Consider the following 21,870-nt stretch of genomic DNA (forward strand, 5'->3'; position numbering starts at 1 on the left):
TGTTACGGAGCACGGGCTGTAGGTGCGCGGGCTTCAGTAGTTGTGGCATGCGGGCTCAGTAGCTGTGGCTCGCGGGCTCTAGAGCACAGGCTCAGTAGTTGTGGCGCACGGGCTTAGTTGCTCCGTGGCGTGTGAGATCTTCCCGGACCAGGGCTTGAACCCATGTCCCCTCCATTGGCAGGCGGATTCCTAACCACCGAGCCACCAGGGAAGACCTTGCTGTTTTGTCTCTTTATTCATTTACAAGTCGAGATATACAGTTCCTCTAATCAGAATTTAAATGTATCTTGTTATCAGATTATCCAGTTAGCCTCTTCATTTTTTACTCTGTTGGGAGGAAATTAAAATAATAATGAAATGTCATAGAATCATAATGCTGCATTTTGAATGCAGTCTCATTTTTAGATGTATTTTCTAGCTGCATATAACTAGTAAATAGATCACTGTTCATTTTTGTGTGTATTTTCTCTTTTTTTAAAAAAATGTATTTATTTTATTTATTTTTGGCTGCGTTGGGTCTTCGTTGCTGTGTGCAGGCTTTCTCTAGTTGCAGTGAGCAGGGGCTACTCTTCGTTGTGGTGTGCAGGCTTCTCCTCGTGGTGGCTTCTCTTGTGGAGCACGGGCTCTAGGTGCACGGACTTCAGTAGTTGCAGCACGCGGGCTCAGTAGTTGTGGCTTGCGGGCTCTAGAACGCAGGCTCAGTAGTTGTGGCACACAGGTTTAGTTGCTCTGTGGCATGTGGGATCTTCCCAGACCAGGGCTCAACCCGTGTACCCTGCATTGGCAGGCGGATTCTTATCCACTGCGCCGCCAGGGAAGTCCCTCTCCCCCTCCCCCTCCCCCTCCCCCTCCCCCTCCCCCTCCCCCCTCCCCCTCCCCCCTCCCCCTCCCCCCTCCCCCTCCCCTCCCCCTCCCCCTTCTTTTCAATACTTATTTTATTTATTTGGCTGCGCCAGATCTTAGTTGCAGCATGCAGGATCTAGTTCCCTTACCAGGAATCAAACCCGGACCCCCTGCATTGGGAGTGCAGAGTCTTAGCCACTGGACCACCAAGGAGGTCCCTTGTGTATATTTCCTTATGTCCTGCAAATTGCCTGAGTTAATTTATTACTTCTGATGCCTTGTAATTGAACTATTTACATTATTTTAGGCTTACAATCATGCCAACTACAAAAACAAAGGGGATGTTTTAATTAATTTTGTTCCATGTATTTATGTTTCCTAAACATTGCCCCCAAGTCTTATGTTAAATAGAAGCAGGCAATAAGTCGTCCTTCCCTGGATGCTGTTTTAAAGGACCATGGTGATGCAGCTACACTAATTTTAAAACTGGCTTATGATTTTATTACCACATTCCTCAAAAGAAAGATGACAACATTTTTACTACTTTTTCTTTTATCAGGCCTTGAATAAAACAGCATTCCTGAATTATTTCATACTGGGTGGTAGATATTCTTTTAATGCAGTTTTTTTTTGTTTTGTTTTTGTTTTGGCCACACTGCACACCATGCAGGATCGCCAGGGAAATCCCCATCTGTGCATCTTCTTTTTTTTAAAATTAATTTATTTATTTTTGGCTGTGTTGGGTCTTCGTTTCTGTGCGAGGGCTTTCTCTAGTTGCGGCAAGCGGGGGCCACTCTTCATCGCGGTGCGCAGGCCTCTCACTATCGCGGCCTCTCTTATTGCGGAGCACAGACTCCAAACGCGCAGGCTCAGTAGTTGTGGCTCACGGGCCTAGTTGCTCCGTGGAATGTGGGCTCTTTCCAGACCAGGGCTCGAACCCGTGTCCCCTGCATTGGCAGACAGATTCTCAACCACTGCGCCACCAGGGAAGCCCTGTGCATCTTCTTTAGTGAAGTATTTGTATTAGACTTGTGCCCATTCTTTCTTTCTTTCTTTCTTTAGATGCATCGGGTGTTAGTTGCGGCACACGGGCTCAGTAGTTGTGGTGTGTGGGCTCTAGACTGTGCAGGCTTAGTTGCCCCGCGGCATGTGGGATCTTAGTTTCCCAACCAGGGATCAAACCCACGTCCCCTACATTGGGAGGTGGGTTCTTAACCACTGGACCACCAGGGAAGTTCCTAATGCAGTTATTTACCCTGTGAGGATTCTTTTTAGAAGTTTTGTTTTTACATTCATAAATAAAAGATGTGCTTTTTGTTTTCCTTTCAGACACTTGTCAGATTTAGTGATCAAAACCATATTTTTGTCATAAAATCAATGGGATTACATGCTACATTCTCTTCTGTCATTTGAAACTTTAAATAGAGATTACTTCTTCATACAAGGGGACCACTCTGAGAAGATTCTTTAGTTAATAGCCAATACAATTCCTTGATTTATTATGAAACTCAATATTTTTAAAGTAGGAAACCCAATATTTTTATTCTGAGTTTTACTGTTTCCTCTTTTTTTTTACTTGAATTTTATTTATTTTTTTATACAGCACGTTCTTATTAGTTATCTATTTTATACATATCAGTGTATATATGTCAATCCCAATCTCCCAATTCATCCCACCACCACCACCCCATTACTATTTCCTTTTTACTATTATTTTCTTCAATCTTGTTTCTTTGTGCTTTTTTTAAGTCTATAATCAAGAACTTATTTTTTTTTCAAGGTATAGTTGATATTAGTTTCAGATGAATAATATAGTCACTCAAAATTTTTATAGATTATGCTCCATTTAAAGTTATAAAATATTGGGGAATTCCCTGGTGGTCCATTGGTTAGGGCTCCATGCTTTCACTGCTGAGGGCCCGGCTTTGGTCCCTGTTTTGGGGAACTAAGATCCCACAAGCTGTGCAAAAAAAAAAAAAGTTATAAAATATTGGCTATATTCTCTGTGTTGTACAATATGTCCTTGTAGCTTATTTATTTTATACATTGTAGTTTGTATCTCTAATTCCCTATCCTTATATTGCCTCCCCGACCCTTGCCTCTCCCCATTGGTAACCACTAGTTCTCAATATCTGTGAATCTGTTTGTTTTAGTATCTTCACTTGTTTTGTTTTATTTTTTAGATTCCACATGTAAGGGATAACATACAGTACTTGTCTTTCTCTGTCTGACTTATTTCACTAAGCATAATACCCTCCAGGTCCATCTATGTTGTTGCAAATGGCAAAATTTCATCCTTTTTTATGGCTGAGTAGTATTCCATTGTATACATACACCACATCTTCTTTATTCATTCATTTGTTGATGGACACTTAGGTTGCTTCCATATCTTGGCTATTGTAAATAATGCTGCTATGAATGTTGGGAGTGCATGTATCTTTTTGAATTAGTATTTTTGTTTTCTTCTGATACATACCTAGGAGTGGAATTGCTGGATCATGCGGTACTTCTGTTTTTAGTTTTTGTTTTTGTTTTTTTTTTGGCGGTACGCGGGCCTCTCACTGTTGTGGCCTCTCCTGTTGCAGAGAACAGGCTCTGGACGCACAAGCTCAGCGGCCATGGCTCATGGGCCTACCCGCTTCGCGGCATGTGTGATCTTTCTGGACCGGGGTGCGAACCCATGCCCCCTGCATTGGCAGGTGGACTCTCAACCAATGCGCCACCAGGGAAGCCCTGTTTTTAGTTTTTTGAGGAACCTCCATACTGTTTTCCATAGTGGCTGCACCAATTTACATTCCCACTAACAGTATAAGGGTTCCCTTTTTCCGTATCCTTGTGAACATTTGTTATCTGGTCTTTTTGATGACAGCTATCCTGACAGGTGTGATGTTTCATTGTGGTTTTGATTTGCATTTCTCTGATGATTAGTGATGTTAAGTATCTTTTCATGTGCCTGTTAGCCATCTGTATGTCTTCTTTGGGAAAATGTCCATTCAGATCTTCTGCCCATTTTTTAACCAGGTTGTTTGTTTTTTTGCTGTTGAGTTGTATGAGCTGTTTACATAGTTTGAATATTAATCCCTTATCAGTCATATCATTTGCAAATATTTTCTCCCATTCAGTAGGTTGTCTTTTCATTTTGTTAATGATTTCCTTTGCTGTGCAAAAGCTTTTAAGTTTAATTTATTTTGCTTTTGTTTTCTTTGCTTTAGGAGACAGATCAAAAAAAATATTGCTACAATTTATGTCATACAGTGTTCTGTGTCTGTTTTCTTTTATGAGTTTTATGGTTTCTGGTCTTACATTTAGGTCTTTAATCCATTTTGAGTTTATTTTTGTATGTGATGTGAGAAAATGTTCTCATTTTATTCTTTTACATGTAGCTGTCCAGTTTTCCTAGCACCACTTTTTTTTTTTTTTTTTTTTTTTTGGCGGTACGTGGGCCTCTCACCCCCGCGGCCTCTCCCGTTGCGGAGCGCAGGCTCCGGACACACAGGCTTAGCGGCCATGGCTCACGGGCCTAGCTGCTCCACGGCATGTGGGATCCTCCTGGACTGGGGCACAAACCCATGTCCCCTGCATCGGCAGGCGGACTCTCAACCACTGCACCACCAGGGAAGCCCAGCACCACTTTTTTAAAGATATATATTTATTTATTTATTTGGCTGCACCAGGTCTTCATTGAGGCATGCGGGATCTTTAGTTGCAGAATTTGAACTCTTAGTTGCGGCATGTGGGATCTAGTTCCCTGACCAAGGATTGAACCCAGGCCCCGTGCATTGGGAGCGTGGAGTCTTAGACACTGGACCACCAGGGAAGTCCCCCAGCACCACTTATTGAAGGGACTATCTTTTCCCCACTGTATATTCTTGCCTCCTTTGTCATAGGTTAATTAACCGTAAGTGTATGGGTTTGTTTTGGGCTCTGTATTCTGTTGCATTGATCTAGGTGTCTGTTTTTGTGCCACTACCATACTGTTTTGATTACTGTAGCTTTATAGTATAGTCGGAAATCAGGGAGTGTGATACCTCTAGCACTATTTTTATTTCTCAAAATTGCTTTAGTTAGTCAAGAACTTTCTTGTTTTTGTTCTTTATTCTTTCTAATACAGGCATTTAGAACTAGTCATCATTCTGTTAAGAATCCATTGGAAATATCCATTATTGATATGTTATATTTAGAGCTTTGTTTATTAAAGAGGTTGTTTCTGAGTTTTAAAGAATAATTCAGTAATTATTTTTAAAAGCACTGATTCTTTCATTGTTTCTTTTATTTTTTTCTTGGTCCATGCAGTAAGTTACAGAATTTCTGCCTTTAGAATGTATTTTATCTTTGTGTCCAAGTATATAGTCAGTGATTTGTTAAAGATTTATGTATACCTGAAAGGAAGTATGTCTCTCCACCTGTAGACTGTTTAAATTTCCTGCAGTTTTCAGGTTTTTAATTTCATACTTACATCTATTTCTTTTGAATTCTGATAAAGACATGTTTACATTTCCAGTTGTAATTAAGCTTTGTCTCTTGCATTTCTGCCAGTTTTGTGTATATTTTAATTTGTGTTATTTGAGCCACATAAACTCAATATTGTATTGTAACCTTATTGATCACTCCCATTTTCTTTTCGAAATTCCCATTACCTGATAGCTTGTTTGTTCTATTGTAATAGACTTAGACCATTTCCCCAGTTATCAAAATTTTGGCAGCAAATGTGGGCTCTTTTTTACCCCAGTCATCAGTGCTTATCCTTGTATAGGGATATTAAGCTCTTTACAATGTGTATTAATTGATCTATTTATATTTAACTCCTTTGCTGGAAAGGTTATCTTGTTAGATTTCTCAACTACATAGATTATATAGTAGACTTGAAGCTATTTCTTTGACAGGTAGTTTTCTAACATTTCTAACTTTAATGTTTCTTTGTTTTTTGGCTGTGTTGGGTCTTCATTGCTGCGTGCGGGCTTTCTCTAGTTGCAGTGAGCCGGGGCTACTCTTTGTTGCGGTGCGGTGGCTTCTCTTGTTGCGGAGCATGGGCTCTAGGCGTGCGGGCCTCAGTAGTTGCGGCACACAGCCCCTAGAGTGTGCAGGCTTCAGTAGTTGTGGTGCACAGGCTCTAGGGTGCGCGGGCTTCAGTAGTTGTGACGTGCATGCTCAGTAGTTGTGGCGCATGGGCTTAGTTGCTCCACGGCATGTGGGATCTTCCCAGACCAGGGATTGAACCTGTGTCCTCTGCCTTGGCAGGTGGATTCTTAACCACTGTGCCACCAGGGTTAAGGTTTAATGTTTAATCTAATAGTTTCTTTCTACTACAAATTTCTATTATTATTAATATGTATTATTAGTTGAGTTATTTATAGGAGATGATTGTATCTGGATGGCCTGAAGCAGTGTAAATTCTGTACGTCTTACCCTCATAGTGATTCTGGAGACATTATGTCTTTAATCTCAGATCTATCAATATCCTTATCACCTTGTTTATAAAAGTGTTTTTTCTGCTTTCAGATTGCCATTATCTCTTTTATTTCACTTTTTTAATTGAAGTATAGTTGATTTACAACATTATGTTTCACGTGTACAGTATAGTGATTCAGTATTTTTAAATATCACACTGCATTTATAGTTATTATAGAATATGGGCTCTATTCCCTGTGCTATATCCTTGTAACTTATTTATTTTATGCATAGTAGGTTTTACTTCCATTACGTCTTGTCATGATCTTTTTCCCTAGGACTTGGTTGATGAATTCTGTCAAGTTTTATATGTTTTCATATGTTCTGCTTCAAGGGTAAAGCTGGTTCAAAACCACATTCCTAATATAGTTTCATGTGGTGGTTAAGTGTGCAGACTCTGGAGAGGCCACTGGTTAGGGTCCAAATCATGGCTCCACCGCTTACTTACTGGCTATGGGACACAGGACAAGTTAGGTCTTTTAGTTCCTTATCCATCAAATGTGGGTGGTAATAATATTGATATATCTACTTCAGAGAGTTGTCTCAAAGTTTAAATGAGATAATGCAGGTCAAGTGCTATAGCCTGTCTGACCACAGGGTAGAATGTATTCAGTAAAGAAGCATAAGCTGCAATGATTATCAGCTTCACTTGTGGGCTCCTCTGCAGAGTCTGAGGCGTGAGATCCAAAGTCACCCTTATCTTTTCATTTGGAGTTTAATCTTACTATTACTAGCTACCATTTACCAGGTGCCTGGTGTATGCCAGTAAATAGGAGATTTTTACACTCATTTAATCTTCAGAGCAACCAGTGATGTAGGAGGTCCCCCACATTTTCCAGAAGAGGAAAATGAGGTAAGTTTTTCAAAGTCACATAGCATGTAAGTGGAAGAAAGCCATGGAGCAAACCCATGTCTGTTCTACAGCAGTCTCTTCTCTTTCCACAGTGCTATCCTGCCTTCTTTTAAATCATCATCAAGTAGATGTTTTTGAGATGATCATTAAGGTGTAGTCCAGAAAAAACTTTATGCATTTTCTCTTTAGCCATACAAAGATTTTTAGAAAACTTAATTTTTTTTCCAGAATATTATTGGCAGGTTCATGATTTTTCCATTATCCATATTGTTTTCAATATTTATCTCCTTATTCAGGTGTCTAGGTTTATCAATTTCTGTTATATGCATATTATTATTATTACCACTTCTTTGATTTATTGTATCATTTCCACCCATCATGACTTCCCTTGAATATTTGTAGGTTCTAATATTTGTAGTTTCTCTACATTTGTAGTTTCACTTCTATCTCAATAGAAGCATTTGTAGTTTCACTTCTATCTCAATATCACTTTCTCTTTTCATCCCCCCCAATAGATCATTTATAGGTTTATTACAAATTTATCATCACCTTCCCCCTCCCTTTCTTTTCCCAGGGATTATTCCTCCCTTTAAGTATCTTAGATTAACTCTCTGTCTTCCTTTAGGACTTTCAGTAACAGATAGATGGTTTTATATATCTTGACTCCCACAAGATCATGACAGACTTTATCTCAGGTGTCTCACTAATAGTAGGCACCAGTCAATTATGAAATCAAAGTTAATTCTATTCTGTAGAGCTTCTGCAATTTTTCTTCTTTTCCTATCGGTGGAATAGTTATTTTTTATAAAACCTGGATTTTGTGTGTGGTTTTTGGGTTTGGGGTTTTTTGAAAGCATCAAAACTAGACATCTTAAGGATTTTTGGTTATGAGGAAGAGAACCAATTAAAACCTAACTCCATGCCCTCCATCATGTTAGCAAGTATATGCTTATCCAGCTGTGCTTCCCTCTACATGTATGCCTTCTCCACTTCCTTGTGTCTTCTCTTTAAGCCTTAGCTCACAATGAAGACAACTCTAGCCCTTGCCCTGTATGACCTTTCTTAGTTTTCAGAGCCTGCCATCATCCAGCTCAGTCTCTCAGTGTCCCAATTTCTAATATCTGGGAAAGACAGTAGGTAGGTGCAGCTGGATCAGGTGACATCTGTAGTCCAGTCAGCTGTCTTTTCAGTAGCTGGCAGCAAAAATAGCTACTTGTTAGACCAGGACTGCACCTTCCAGAGCACCTTGGGAAGGTGTGTTCCCTAATGGGAGTGGGCAAGGAAGTAACCGTTGACACGGCTGTCACACTGGATTTGCTTGTCTTTGTTTTAGATCATTCTGTTGAAGTTTTCCTTTTGGTGCTTTTAGCAAGGAGGGAGAGATTCAGTACTGTCATTTAAGTTACAGTAGGTTTTTTGTTTTTTTTACTTAAATGAAGGATTTCACTTATAAATTTATTATTTTAATCATTCCATCGTTCCAGACTTATGATTTTTTTAAGGTGAACAAAAGACAGCTAAGAAAGAGCCCTATGGAATTGCCACCAGAGATTCCCCATTTAGGTGGTTGGTCACAATTGACCAATATTCACTAGGTATAAGTCTACTAAACTAATAAACTAATAGCATCAGGTTCAAATACACCATCTTGTTTATGGCAGTATCATGAGAGTTACAATGTTTTCATGAACTCTAGGGACATTGCCTGTGAGAGCAATCGCTTTGCTAAAATCATGATATCCTGTGTCTATACCTTTCATCAGGTCGGCACTATCCCATCAAAAATAGAAATTCAAATTAATTTGCCTCACTTATTCTTAGTGAACCCACGCTGGCGCCCAGAGGTGGTTCCATTTTTTTCTAATTGTTTTCAGATTCCTCTGAAGAGTAACATCTCCCTCACTGCTCCAGTTTCCTACATCCACTTTTTTCTTTAAGAAAATAATGACAGGGGCTTCCCTGGTGGCACAGTGGTTGAGAATCCGCCTGCCAATGCAGGGGACACAGGTTCGATCCCTGGTCCGGGAAGATCCCACATGCTGCGGAGCAACTAAGCCCGTGTGCCACAACTACTGAGCCTGCGCTTTAGAGCCCATGAGCCACAACTACTGAGCCCGCGTGCCTAGAGCCCGTGCTCCACAATGAGAGAAGCCACCGCAATGAGAAGCCCGCGCACTGCAACGAAGAGTAGCCCCCGCTTGCCTCAACTAGAGAAAGCCTGCGCACAGCAATAAAGACCCAACACAGCCAAAAATAAATAAATTAAATAAATAAATTTATTTTAAAAAAAAACTAACCACCCTGTATTTCGGGGCCTCTCACCTTCTGAGATGGCCCACACTCTGTCTTAAAAAAAAGAAAAGAAAATCATGACAGCCTTTCTGATATCTGGTATTTTCGAACCACTCTGGGTTGGATTCCTGAATGGCCTGGACAAAGAATATGATAAGGCCCTGCCCTGGCACGTGGTGAATTCTCCATTCCTTTGTAATGTGCATATTATCTGGGCCTGAAGACTTCAGCTAATTTAAGGCAATTGGCAAGGAAGGAAAAGATGATTAGTTGAGCGCCTGTACACCAGGCACAGAGCTAAGCGCTTTCTTACATGTTGTCTCATTTACTATTTCTTCACCCATCTTAGACTTCAACTTCCTCTATAGGATATACCTTCTAATCATGTCAAGTTTATTAATTCCCTAGTCATCCTGGTCATTAAGACTCCGCCTTCCAATGCGGAGGGTATGGGTTCGATCCCGGGAACTAAGATCCCGCATGCCATGCGGTATGGCCCCCAATTTTTTTTTTTTAAAGTGTGGTCAAGTTTAGAGATTGTTCTACTTAATGGGAAATGTGAAAGGATATAAGAATCAAGTAATTGTTCCTTTTCACTGTAATCTGTTAATATTTTATCATCTTATCTCTGTAGCAGCAGACCTGTCCCATCTGCTCCACATAGCTCTTTGTTCTAAGGGTGCACCTTCCTGACACCATTCTTACAGGTTTAAGTTGTTCTTTCCCTAGTTTTGTTATCTGTCCTGTCTTTGTACGTGTTTGATCCCCTCCCTCTGAAGCTATGGTGGTGTCTGTAGATGTCTTCCCCTTTTCGTGATCTTTGGAATAATTAGTTATTGAACTGTCAGAATTCTCGTTTTAATGTCTTCAGTGTTTGTTGAACCATCTTATCTTTCAGACTCTTTGGCCATGATATTTCACTTTTTTTTTTCCTCTGAAGTTTTTGAAATATGTGCAGCAGACTTTATTATTTTTTTTATTTTATTTTATATTTTTAACATCTTTATTGGGGTATAATTGCTTTACAATGGTGTGTTAGTTTCTGCTTTATAACAAAGTGAATCAGTTATACATATACATATGTTCCCATATCTCTTCCCTCTTGCGTCTCCCTCCCTCCCACCCTCCCTATCCCACCCCTTCAGGCTGTCACAAAACACCGAGCCAATATCCCTGTGCCATGCAGCTGCTTCCCACTAGCTATCTACCTTACGTTTGTTAGTGTGTATATGTCCATGACACTCTCTCGCCCTGTCACAGCTCACCCTTCCCCCTCCCCATATCCTCAAGTCCGTTCTCCAGTAGGTCTGTGTCTTTATTCCTGTCTTACCCCTGGGTTCTTCATGACATTTTTTTTTCTTCTTAAATTCCATATATGTGTTATCATATGGTATTTGTCTTTTTCTTTCTGACTTACTTCAGTCTGTATGACAGACTCTAGGTCTATCCACCTCATTACAAATAGCTCAATTTCATTTCTTTTTATGGTTGAGTAATATTCCATTGTATATATGTGCCACATCTTCTTTATCCGATGATGGACACTTAGGTTGTTTCCATGTCCTGGCTATTGTAAATAGAGCTTATGCAGCAGACTTTAAATAGACATATTTGACAAAGTCTAGTGTTCTTAATCTCTTCTATTATGAACTTTAATACAGTAAGGTCACTTTTTCCAATAATTCCTATATGTTGTACCACATTATCTTTTTCCTTTGAGAGTATCAGTTCTCAATTCTAAGAGGTCTTTGGTTAGATTTGATCCAACTTTTATTTTACAGCAAAGAAACATTATGGTAAATTTTGCAATGAAAGGGGTTTGTCCACAGGTGATCCAGAACCAAAATTCCAGTTTGGGGCAGGTAGAAGTCTCAAGGGCAGGCACTCAGGGGGATCCTAATGAGGAATGTGTTGTAACACCTTGTACCCAGTAGATACTCAGTGGAATCTGATTGCTGATCATTTCTCGTCCTGCAGTGTGGGCCAAGCTGAAACTGCAGAAGGCGTCGGAACGATGGCAGCCTGACACTGAGGTGAGTGCTCACGTAGCATCAGGGATAGCATCAAGTGACAGAGCTCCCTCACCATGTAGAAGGGAAGTAAGAGATGGTCCCTGGTTCACTGCAGTAGCAAGTGTAATGTGACAATATCTATAATTGGCTCTTGACTTGTAAGCCTAATTCATTGGTGATATTAAATTAAATGTGTCAGACTTTAAATCTGTGTCTTAAGACAGGTTATATTCTCCCACTGAAGTTTTGAAGTGGCAAGCAGGAGTGCCCTGTGTCTTGTCCTGCCGTGAGGATTCATAAGCTAAGAAGTTGAGACTCCATGTCATACATTAGATATCCTTTGAGGAGAGCATCTGATGAGAGATGATCTTCTCCTGTGGTGGGGAGCTATCCTTGGTCCTGAGATAGTCATCCTGAACAGATTTCAGAGATGAGGAATGATGTGTGTGTGAGGTACGGTAGCTGCTGCTTCTCTTTTAGGTCAGTGGTTTTCAGTGTCCCTTTTTTTTTTAGCAGCAAAGCCTTTTTCAGACAGTAATGTAGAACTCCAATAAATAAAATAGAAAAAAGCAGAACTGCTCTGGATGTGGAGAGGCTCAGCCTTGGCTTTTCATCCCCTGTAGTGGTCTCTTAGGCAGAAACCTAGGATTCTTGGGAACCATTTGAAAACCATGTCTTAAGTGAGCCTTTCTGAACCAGGGTTCCTCATCTTAAACGCAGTGATTTGAATGAACTATTTTCTCAGATAGCCACAAGGATCGGTCCTAATTGGTACCATCCTAGATGTCTAATAGGTGCTGTGAGCAATAGAGCAGAACCCCAGTTGAGAAAGGCTGTCTTAGACGAATGGCATGGAATCAGGCCAGGGTGAGCTCAGGTATCCAGAGGTTGGCTCCAAACATTTCTCCCAGGAGGTGTAGCTAATGGTGTTCCTCTTCCCTTTTAGGAAGAGTACGAAGACTCCAGTGGGAATGTTGTGAATAAGAAGACGTACGAGGATCTGAAAAGACAAGGACTGCTCTAGTGTTCAGGGATGTTTCTCAGCTGTGGGGCTAGCCCAATCTTCCTTAAGATCTGCTTTTTCTATTCCTCCCAGCCAAACGCTCCTAAAGACTCTTTGCTACTTAGTCTTACGGACTAGCATGCATCTTGTAGAAGCAAGGCATGCTGGCATATTGCAGGGTTGAGGTGTGTTTTATCTTTGTTTTATATTAAAAAAGATTCTGTTGGAAAATAAAACCAGCCCTTGTTCTGAATGTGTCTTGTTCTGAAGCCCGGGATTATGTACTAATTCAGTCCTCTAGTTCTTAACACCTCCCTACCTCTTTCTCACGATCTTCAGTAGCAACTGAAGTTTAATGAGCGCCTGTTATGTTACATATATTATGCTGGGTAATTCTGACTTAGCCTCATTCTCCACTCCCATTTGCTGCCACTTCTCCAAATGAGCATCACCCCAGGATAAGCCCTGCCCTTAGTTGAGTCAGCCATTCGTGCGCATACTGTACTAGGGAAAGATGGGGAGGGTGAGCCAGGACCTCTGCTAAGGACAAAGTTGTGGCACCAGGGTTGCCTTTTTATTTGCATAAAGGAAGGACTTGGGCTGTTTTGGAATGGGCCTGCTGCCCTGCCCCTTCTCTAAGCCTCAGCAGCCTGGCACACAGTGAAACTAAGACCAGCACTGACTTCACCTGCTTGCTACTTCAGAACAAGAGGCTTTGGTCTCCCTTTGTCTTCCATGGGATCCTTACTTGACTGAGAAGTGGCTGATATTCTTGTGTTCTCCAAGCCCAGACAGCCAAGATCTGGGTGGAGTTGAGCAGCTGCCTCAGGATCTGAATCTGAGGGATTCAGATCCCAAAGGGAAAGAACTGGGGGAGCCAGGGGGCCCTGATCTGCCCACAGCACAGTCATCTGAAGGCCAGGGCCGGGACCAGAACAGGATTCCCCAGAGGGCCCCTTTGCCCCTCAGCACACAGACCTTCAGTTTGTTTGTAATATATCTACTTATACGTCTGCTTGGAAGGATCCCAGCTCCAGAGCTGGCCTTTCCCTCACACTCATCTATTGCCCTAGTTATCTCCATGAGTAGGGTTTCACCACCAGGTTGGGATTTTCCTTACTGGTTCAACCCATCCCTTGGGCAACGCCTCACATGTTCATTTGTACTTTTTGGCTCCTCCAGTTGCTTAAAACCCCAGTTGGACAACCTCGCCAGAGCCTGAGTTTCTAAAGCAGAGCGAATGGATAATAAAACCTAATTGAGCCAACTAAAAACATTGATAACTGAAAATAGGCCCAAAGTGCAAGGAGACATTGCCATTTGAGAAGAGAGTTAAAGCCTGGGAAATGGTAAACATGGGAGGGGATGTCTCTCCAGCCTTCCAGCTGGGGCAGTAGCAGCATCAGGCCTCCCCAGGGACACACCTGATGCTTTCCCACCGTCACATTCCTCTGAGCCCCCTCTTCAGGAGTGGGTACCTGGGACGGCAAGGTCAATCAATGGAGCGTTCCAAGAGCCCGTTTGTTTTCTTTACAGTGTGGAGGGGCGGTGGGACCAGGTTCTGTGGAGTCCTGCCATCATCCTTGCCCAGATAACTAGTCATCCTGTGAACTGAGCCAGAGGTGCCTGGGAGGAAACAAGCCCCTGGCGGGGGCGGAGACTCCTTTTGTTCATTTGTTACATTCATCCAAATATTTTTTAGTGCCTTCCACGTGCCAGGCACAGCTAGGTTTGCAAATCTTGAGAATTAAGTGGATGTGAGATGGTGGGAGCAGACCCAGAGGTAAGGAGGTGCAGTAACACCTGGGCCAGCTGGAAGAGTTGTGTGGCCAGCTCCACCCAGCCCTGAGGGGCACAGAGTTACTCAGGAGGTGCCTGCAAACTTGCATCAGTCAGAAGTGGTTCTCGGGACTTCCCTGGTGGTCCAGCGGGTAAGACTCCCCGCTCCCAAGGCAGGGGGCCCGGGTTTGATCCCTGGTCTGGGAACTAGATCCCACATGCCGCCAGAAGTCTGCATGCCGCAACTAAGACCCAGCACAGCCAAAATAATTTATATAAATAAATAACTATTTAAAAATAAAGAAAGAAAGAAGCAGTGGTTCTCCCCAGAGGTGGCTCCCTGAAGTCTGGCCTTCAGGGGTCTGCTATAAGAAGAACAGGATTACAGCTGAGCCCCCTTACTAGGCTAAGGAGAGCGGAGTGGTGCTCTTCCTGGGTTTAGGTCAGTAGTTCTTAACCTTTTTTAAGGATCATAGATTCCTCTGGAAATACAAAGATAACTGTGGACTTTCTCCTTAGAAAAGTATGCTTGCATATACTTTTTTTTTTTTGGCAGTGTTGCATGGCATGCGGGATCTTAGTTTCCCCACCGGGGATCAAACTTGCGCCCCCTGCAGTGGAAGCGGGGAGTGTTAACCGCTGGACTGCCAGGGAAGTCCCTGCATATACATTCTTGCACACAATTCAGGGGCTCATGAATCCCCAGAAGTGCGTCCTTGGTTCCTGAGTCTTATGAGAATCTCTCCTTTAGACCTGGAGTCTGAACCTCTGCCAGGGCACTGCCTGCCAGGAACAGATGATTCAGCTCACTTTTCAAGGAGGAAACTGCTCCATCAGAGCAACTGCAGGACTCTGCCTGCCCTCCCAGCCCAGGCAGGAATCTGGGCTTGACCCCCAGATTGGCCCTGCTGAACCCAGAGGCTGATCTTGGGATGAACCTCCCAGAAGCGGGAGTCTCCTCTCTCCCTACCTCTGAGAGGAAATCCAGTAAATCTGTGTCCAGCCTCAGCTGTCATCCCTTTCCTCCACTTCCCTTCTGTTCCCCTCGCTGGGTCAGCTTGTGCTGGAAGGCTCTACAAAGGGAGCACCCTAAAAGTAACCCATGTGTTGGGAAGTGAGCGTCAGACAAAGGTGAGGTTTTTGTCTTCCCTCTGCATTGTTTTTACATTTTTTTATCCTTCGGATGATAACTACCTCTCCCTTCATCCTTCCATCCTGCCCTGCTGGCAGCCTCGTCTCTAAGTTCTCTTGGGAGGAATGGGCCTGTGACCTCTCCCCACCCACTCCCCTTTCCACTATCAGACAGACAGAGTTCTCCCGTTGCAGGTGGGCCCTGGGACGACCCTGGCCTCCCATCCCTCTCATTTCTTCTGAGAGCCTGCTCCACCTGCCGGGTTTCTCATCTACACAGATAAGACACGTTCCAGTGGGGTCCTTCTACCTGCCAGTTGACTTTATTTTCTCCCTCTGGCTTCAGTCTGGACATCAGCTGTGCTTCCTTCTTTTGCCTGTGTCCCCGGTGGCAGCAGCGTCAGAGGGAACTGCCAGAGCTAACAGATGACTGGAGGGGAGGAGGGGCAGCCGCCAGCTTCCAGGGGCTGCGCTTGCAGCCTCCCTGCCTCAGGCACACACGCTGGTTGCCCTCCACACCTTCAGGTGCGCAGGTAGGTCTACAGCTGGGATGGGGTGGGGCTCAGGGAATACTGGGAATGTTCTATTTATGGAGACATGCACAGACTAAAGTAGATGGGCAAGGAGCAGAACTAGCACAGATACCAAGTAACCGTCTAAGCTTCGCCCGGCTTTCTGATTTGACGTCTGCTTCCCTCACACTCCTGAGCTGTCCCTCCAGCCTCAGCTGTCCCAACCAGGAAGCGGGAAAGGGGCTGTGTGGGAGGCTTGGGTCCTTCCTTTCACAAGGACACAGGGGCTGGGGAGAACCTTTGGGCCCCCCTCTTGACCTATTTGCCTTTGGAGACTGAAGTCCCCTTGAGAGCTGTTAACTGGATGAGAACACTTCTTAAGTGTAGCGTTGGAGGGGAGGGAGCAATGGAGGGGCTGAGGCTCCTGGTAGTAAGGAGGGGTGAGCGTGGAGAGAGAAGTGGCCCCTATTGCCAAGGGGTCCTACCCTGCCTCACCTCTGCACCCAGGATTCTGAGCGCAGCCCCACTCATGCATTAAAGACCATGGCCAGAAGGGGCCCAGCCCAGACAGGGTCCAGGCTCTCCTCTGTATCACATCACCCTGGCAGCCATCACCTGTGAGATCCAAGTGCTGATGGAGGGCCAACCCTTGACGGCAGGGAAACATGCCCTGTTAGCCCTGGGAAGTCTAGGGGCTGGGCTGTGCTCAGCCTCCCAGGGTTGGGCGGGAAGATGGGAATAAGGTCCCCTTCTCCCATCTCCAGCAGTTTTCTACCTCGCATGGAAAAACTTGAACCTGGGCTTAGCAGACCCTTACAGATCTGATCCCTTCGTCCTGGGGGAACCAGAGCTGGCATCCAGCTATCCAGGGTATGAGAGGTACCTCCTGCCCTTAGCTCACCTCTGATTTAGAAACAGGGTTGGGTCTGAACCCTGAAGAATCTGGACAAGGGGAGCCCTGACTTCTGACCCTCTCTGTGACCCAGCATTTCCCTGCCCTGGGTTCTGAGGAAGCCCATCACCCGCCACTCCCCACCCCCAGCAGCTTCTGATGTCAGAGGCAAATGAGGCCACATCAGAAGCACCGGATGTCTATTTCCTGTCACTGCACCTGCTCCAGCTCTGTCTCCCCTCGGGCCTGGGATGCTGCTGTTGCCATGCCAACAACAACATTTACTCTCAAAGGGGCCGTTACCAGGCTGCAGGCCCCTTTGTGCCTGCCTCAATGTTACTCTGAAAGTATGACTTGCGGGAAGCAAAAGCCCAGCCCCTGGGACCCCTTATTCCATACAAGTTGACCCCCCTGCTCCCAGCCTTAGTTTACTCCTTTGCATAGCGTAGTAATGGGAATCTCTGTTTGCAGCCCTCCCCTGGGCTGCCCAGGACCAGTCCCTCACTCTCTCGGGCTCCTGGCCTACCTCTCGGAAGATGTCTGTGACCGGTAGTAGCCATCAGGCTGCTTTGCTCAGAGGTAACTGCCCTAAGCCCAGGGACCCCAGCCTGTCCTGGTCCAGGTGACCAACCCTAACCTGTGACTGCTCCTGGGCCCTGAGGCTATCCCTTCTTTTCACCTGTGTCGTGGCCCCTTCTACTTAACCGCTGCATGACCTTTCCTTAACCTTGACTCTTGAGCTGGTTGCTTCCTGCAGTGGTCTCCTCTCTCCTTTTCCTCCTGCCAGTCCTCCTGTAGGTCCTACTGGTAGCCCAGAACCTGGTGAGAAGCCAGCTGACCCCCGCTCCTGTCCAGGTAAGCGGCAAAGCAGTCTGTGAAGGAGAGAGCCTCCTGGATGCCTTCACCTGTGGGAAGAGGGCCACAGCGTTCAAACCCTCCCACAGGTGTTCCATAGCTTCCACTGCTATGGAGAGGCGTGCAAACCGGGAAGCAGAGCCTTTCAACCAAAGAGCAGAGTGCAGCGCAGGGGAGAGCTACTGTGAGTGCAGGGGTAGGGTTGCTGTGGGGGACCAGGCAGAGTGCTGCCAGGAGGGGCTGCTGCAGGGTTGGAAGGGGTATGACATTCAGGTACCTCCAGTAAGGTGCTGGGAGGGAGGTGCTGAAGCGGAAGAGAGAGGAGTCGGTGTTTGGGTTGCCCTGAGAGTTGAGATATGGCCCGGGACTGGCTGGCCACCCCCCATCCCCCTGGACTCGCAGGCACTCTATTTACCCAGCTGATCCAACTCAACGCTTCCCACTATATGGCCTGGTGCAGCCTCAGTTGTGAGGGGAGAAATGAAACGAGCCCCAGCCCTTACCTGCAGGCCTCTAGCCCCGGACCCGGCTCTCTGCAGTGCTGCAGTGGCGGCCCGCTCTGCCTGGAGCTCAACCAGTCGGCCTCGGGTGAGACAATCCCCCTAGCCTGCAGCTCTGAACCCCTCCTCCGTGGTCCTCTGACTCCAAGCCCCTCCTCCATTGCCCTCCACTCTGACTCTTCCTCCCATTGGCCCCATAAGTTCTGAGCCCCGCCCCACCTGTCCCCAGCCCTGAGCCTTGCCCACCCACTAGCGCCCAGCTCTGAGCCCACCGCCTGACAGGCCCCCAACACCTGAGCTGTTTTCCCCAACCTCCCCAGCCTCTATCAACACCCCAACCTCTAAACCTTGTCGGGCTGACCCTTAGCTTTGAGGTCTACCCTCCTCCTCAGTGCCCCACCCCTTCTGGATTTTCCCCTTCCGACTCGCCACCTTTCCCTGCCCAGCTGGGCCAGTGCTCTCCTCCCCACAAGCTCCAAGGAAGCCAGAGCAAGTTCCTGTGCGTCTCCAGGTGGCAGAGATGGGAGAGTTTCAGGTTGTGAAGTTCACACACAAGATGCCCTCCCCTGGGGGGCGGCCTGGGGCTTTGCAGAGGAATTGTCCCCCAGCAGATGTGTCATAGCCCTTCCCCAGACAGCTCTGCTCTGCTCCCAGGCCTAGGCCACCTGACATCCCAGAGGAAAAGACACTTCCCACTCCACCACTGGTGACCACTACCCTGCCAGCCCCCAAGAGAAACATGAGTGTCTGTCCACATCTGCCTGCTCTGGGAAGTGGAAGCAGGAATGGACAGCGAGGGGTGGCTGTGGCTGGGGCCAGTGGGACAGGCAGGATGGGGCTCCAGCCCCGCCTCTGTCTGGAGCTCACAGGGCTCCACACCCCTTACCCTTCCCTTCACTCTCTCTTCAAGGGGAAAATCTCCTGCCAAGGCAGAAAGCTGTGGCCGAGTGCCCCGAGGGCTTGGACTTCTGTGAGGTGGGCCCCTGAAGTGCTCCAAGGTTGGGTGCTGCCCTCCCTCAGAACTGCAGGCCTCTCTTCTCCTCCGCTCGACGAATGGGTCAGCAGCCGAATCGGGCTGGAGCTAGACCTGCTGAGGGCCAGGCTGCTCGACCCTCTGAGCTCCACATTATGCTGAAATCCAAGGCAGTGGCTGGAATCTTCCGTGTCTGTGACATGCCCCCTTGTTTCTGATCACCCTGTATGTTCTCTGGGGACTGGCTGGCTGGCCTCATGGGGGTGGAGAGAGGGGTCCAAGGAAGTTCAGCTCAGCCCACAACCCAACTTAACATTTTTTGTCTCTGTGAATGGGGGACGAAGGCAAGGGGAGGATGAACGGTCTCATCTCTTCTTGCAGCTGAAACGGTCCAGCTCAGGCTACACTGCAGGGCGCAGCCAGGCCTGCGTGACAGGGACGCCCAGGTGTCACAGGGCTGTGGCTCAGCCCTGTTACCAGGAGTGCTGCCAAGCCTCAGCCTCAGGCAGCTGCCTCCAGCTGGATGAGAACCTCCACTTCAACGGGGCCGCACCAGGGGCCACAAGGAGCCCCCTGCCCTGGACCCCGGCTGGCGCTCTGCTGCTGTTCCTTCACTCAGCAGTCAGGGAGCGGCAGGCAGGAAGGTCCCATAGGCCCTGCAAGTCCCCAGGCCCACCCCCAGCTCTGATTCCTGTAGCTGTATCTTTTTTTTTAATTAAAAAAAATACATTTATTTATTTTAATTTATTTATTTTTGGCTGCATTGGGTCTTCGTTGCTGTGCGTGGGCTTTTCTCTAGTTGTGGCGAGCGGGGGCTACTCTTCGTTGCGGTGCGCGGGCTTCTCATTGCAGTGACTTCTCTTGTTGAGGAGCACGGGCTCTAGGCGTGCGGGCTTCAGTAGCTGTGGCATGCGGGCTCAGTAGTTGTGGCTCGTGGGCTCTAGAGTGCAGGCTCAGTAGTTGTGGTGCACGGGCTTAGTTGCTCCGCGGCACGTGGGATCTTCCCAGACCAGGGCTCTAACCCATGTCGCCTGCATTGGCAGGCGGATTCTTAACCATTGTGCCACCAGGGAAGTCCTTGTAGCTGTATCTTTAGTGAGAGGGATTTATCAAGTCCACAACTCTGTGCTAGAGGCTCCCAGGGCCTAGGCCTGAACATGATGCTCTCCAAGGGGACAGGGCCTTAGCCCCATTCCCAAGGAGAGGCTGGGATTTGTCTGGAAAAACAGAACAGTCTCCTGTCTGACCCCCATCAAGTAGGAGGACCCCAAAGTCCTGCAGGGACAGTTTCTTCATCTATAAAAATGCCCGGTCCCGTCTACTTTTCCCAGATCCTCCCCAGACTTTGACACAAAGAGGGGGGCTGGAATTGGGGTTCCCTTGCTTTCCTGCAATGACCACCACCCCCTTTATCTTTAAGGGTCTAAATCAATCCCCTTTCTCCTCATCCCCCACACAGCTTTGAAACCAAATTCAAATAAACTTGAGCTCCATTTAGGCTGTGGATATTTCCAGGAAAAGAAGAAGATTGGTAAGAAGGTGATGTCTGTTTCTGGAAGAGGTTTGCGTATACAAACTTGAACTGGTCACTAAGGCAGCAACTCTAAGGGAAAAAGGAGTGAGGATGGGTTAGAAGTCACATGCTCACTCTTTCCCCTGCACTTACCCTTTAGTTTGGGTCAAAGCTTGAGAGAAAGAGTATTCATTAAGATAATTCACTAATTCAATAAACATGTTCTGAGGGTCAACTGTGTCCCAGAAACTACCCTGGGGTGATGAGGAAAAGATACAGCCTGTCCTCAGGGAGCTTACAGCTTAGTGAAATGGCCAATCGGCTGGGAGAGACCGGTCCTGGGCTCCCTGATCTGAGCCCTTTTTGTCCACCTGGAGCAGCCTGCTTATCTTAGGTGGGAAATCGAGGCCCCAAAGGAGGAAGACCTTGCCCAGGTGCCTATGGCCAGTGAATTGGGGGAAGGGGCCGGAGAACAGCAAAGTACAGCCTCAGGCTGTCCTGAATGCTGAGTGGCCCCCTCCCCTGAACTCTTTCCTCCCTGAGAAGGAGAGAGGATAGAGCCTCAGCACAGTACTGCATATGAACAGGATCACACCCTTTACAATGTGCATTCTCATCCTTTACCCCCAAACAGCCCCATGAGGCAGGCGGGACCAGGTGCTCCTGTCACACACACCTCACACACAGCGCTGAGGCTTAGGGGGGGGAAGGGAGGCATGTGGCAGTGTCCATGGCACAGAAGTTGGAGTCACACTTTCAGCTGAGGCCCAATTTTGCCACTTTGCTAGGTGCGAGGCCTTGGTCAAATTGCTTAATGTCTCTGAGCCTCAGTTTCTACACCTGGGAAATGGTGTAGTGGTTCTTCACAGTGTTGTTCTCCTTTAAGCTAGGATGGGGTAGTTAGCTGGGGAGGAAGCGTTCCAGTAGAGGCCAGTGTTGGCCTGCCTGGAGTGAGAGGAGTTGAGGATGAAACTGAGAAAGTGTTTTTCCTTAAAGTGACCATCTTCCTTCCAGGCCCTGGGAGGGGAGCTCTGGCCCCATGACTTCCAGGACCGAGGGTGAGCCGAGGGCAAGTACTTAGGAAAATCTTTCCGGAATAGGGAGCCCAGGGTAGCCCAAGACCTAAGGAGTTAACGGGGGCAGGGAGGACCCCCCCCCCCCACCCCCCCCCCCCCCGCACTGGCGTGGGCAGGCTGGGCCTTGCAGACTGGCTGACCGTCGTGTGGCGTGGGGGCTTCTGGGAAATGTAGTCTCTGGCTGGGTC

General features: G+C 46.6%; 1 protein-coding gene and 1 long non-coding RNA gene across 2 annotated transcripts; both read left to right on the plus strand.

Annotated features, from left to right (window-relative positions):
• Window positions 1-10,872: 10,872 nt before the first annotated feature.
• On the plus strand, window positions 10,873-12,687 carry LOC132516272 (uncharacterized). The gene is made up of 2 exons (XR_009539292.1): window positions 10,873-11,469; window positions 12,395-12,687. It is a non-coding gene; the product is annotated as an uncharacterized LOC132516272 (long non-coding RNA).
• Window positions 12,688-14,450: 1,763 nt separating this feature from the next.
• On the plus strand, window positions 14,451-21,856 carry LOC132515564 (uncharacterized). Its single transcript, XM_060141947.1, has 9 exons — window positions 14,451-14,672; window positions 14,787-15,361; window positions 15,708-15,894; window positions 17,553-17,620; window positions 18,023-18,208; window positions 19,031-19,095; window positions 19,475-19,786; window positions 21,621-21,664; window positions 21,799-21,856. The coding sequence occupies exons 3-9, from the start codon at window positions 15,788-15,790 to the stop codon at window positions 21,854-21,856; spliced, it is 840 nt and encodes a 279-aa protein (XP_059997930.1). The 5' UTR covers window positions 14,451-14,672; window positions 14,787-15,361; window positions 15,708-15,787.
• Window positions 21,857-21,870: the final 14 nt, after the last annotated feature.

The sequence above is a fragment of the Lagenorhynchus albirostris genome, chromosome 2 (genome assembly GCF_949774975.1).
Source record: "Lagenorhynchus albirostris chromosome 2, mLagAlb1.1, whole genome shotgun sequence".
Lineage (NCBI taxonomy): Eukaryota > Metazoa > Chordata > Mammalia > Artiodactyla > Delphinidae > Lagenorhynchus > Lagenorhynchus albirostris.

Coding starts and splice junctions, on each gene's coding strand:
- LOC132515564 (XM_060141947.1), top strand. CDS start 15,788: ATGACTGGAGGGGAGGAGGGGCAGCCGCCAGCTTCCAGGGGCTGCGCT. Junction 19,096..19,474: donor AGGGCTTGGACTTCTGTGAG/GTGGGCCCCTGA, acceptor CTCTTCTTGCAG/CTGAAACGGTCCAGCTCAGG. Junction 19,787..21,620: donor CACCCCCAGCTCTGATTCCT/GTAGCTGTATCT, acceptor TCTTCCTTCCAG/GCCCTGGGAGGGGAGCTCTG.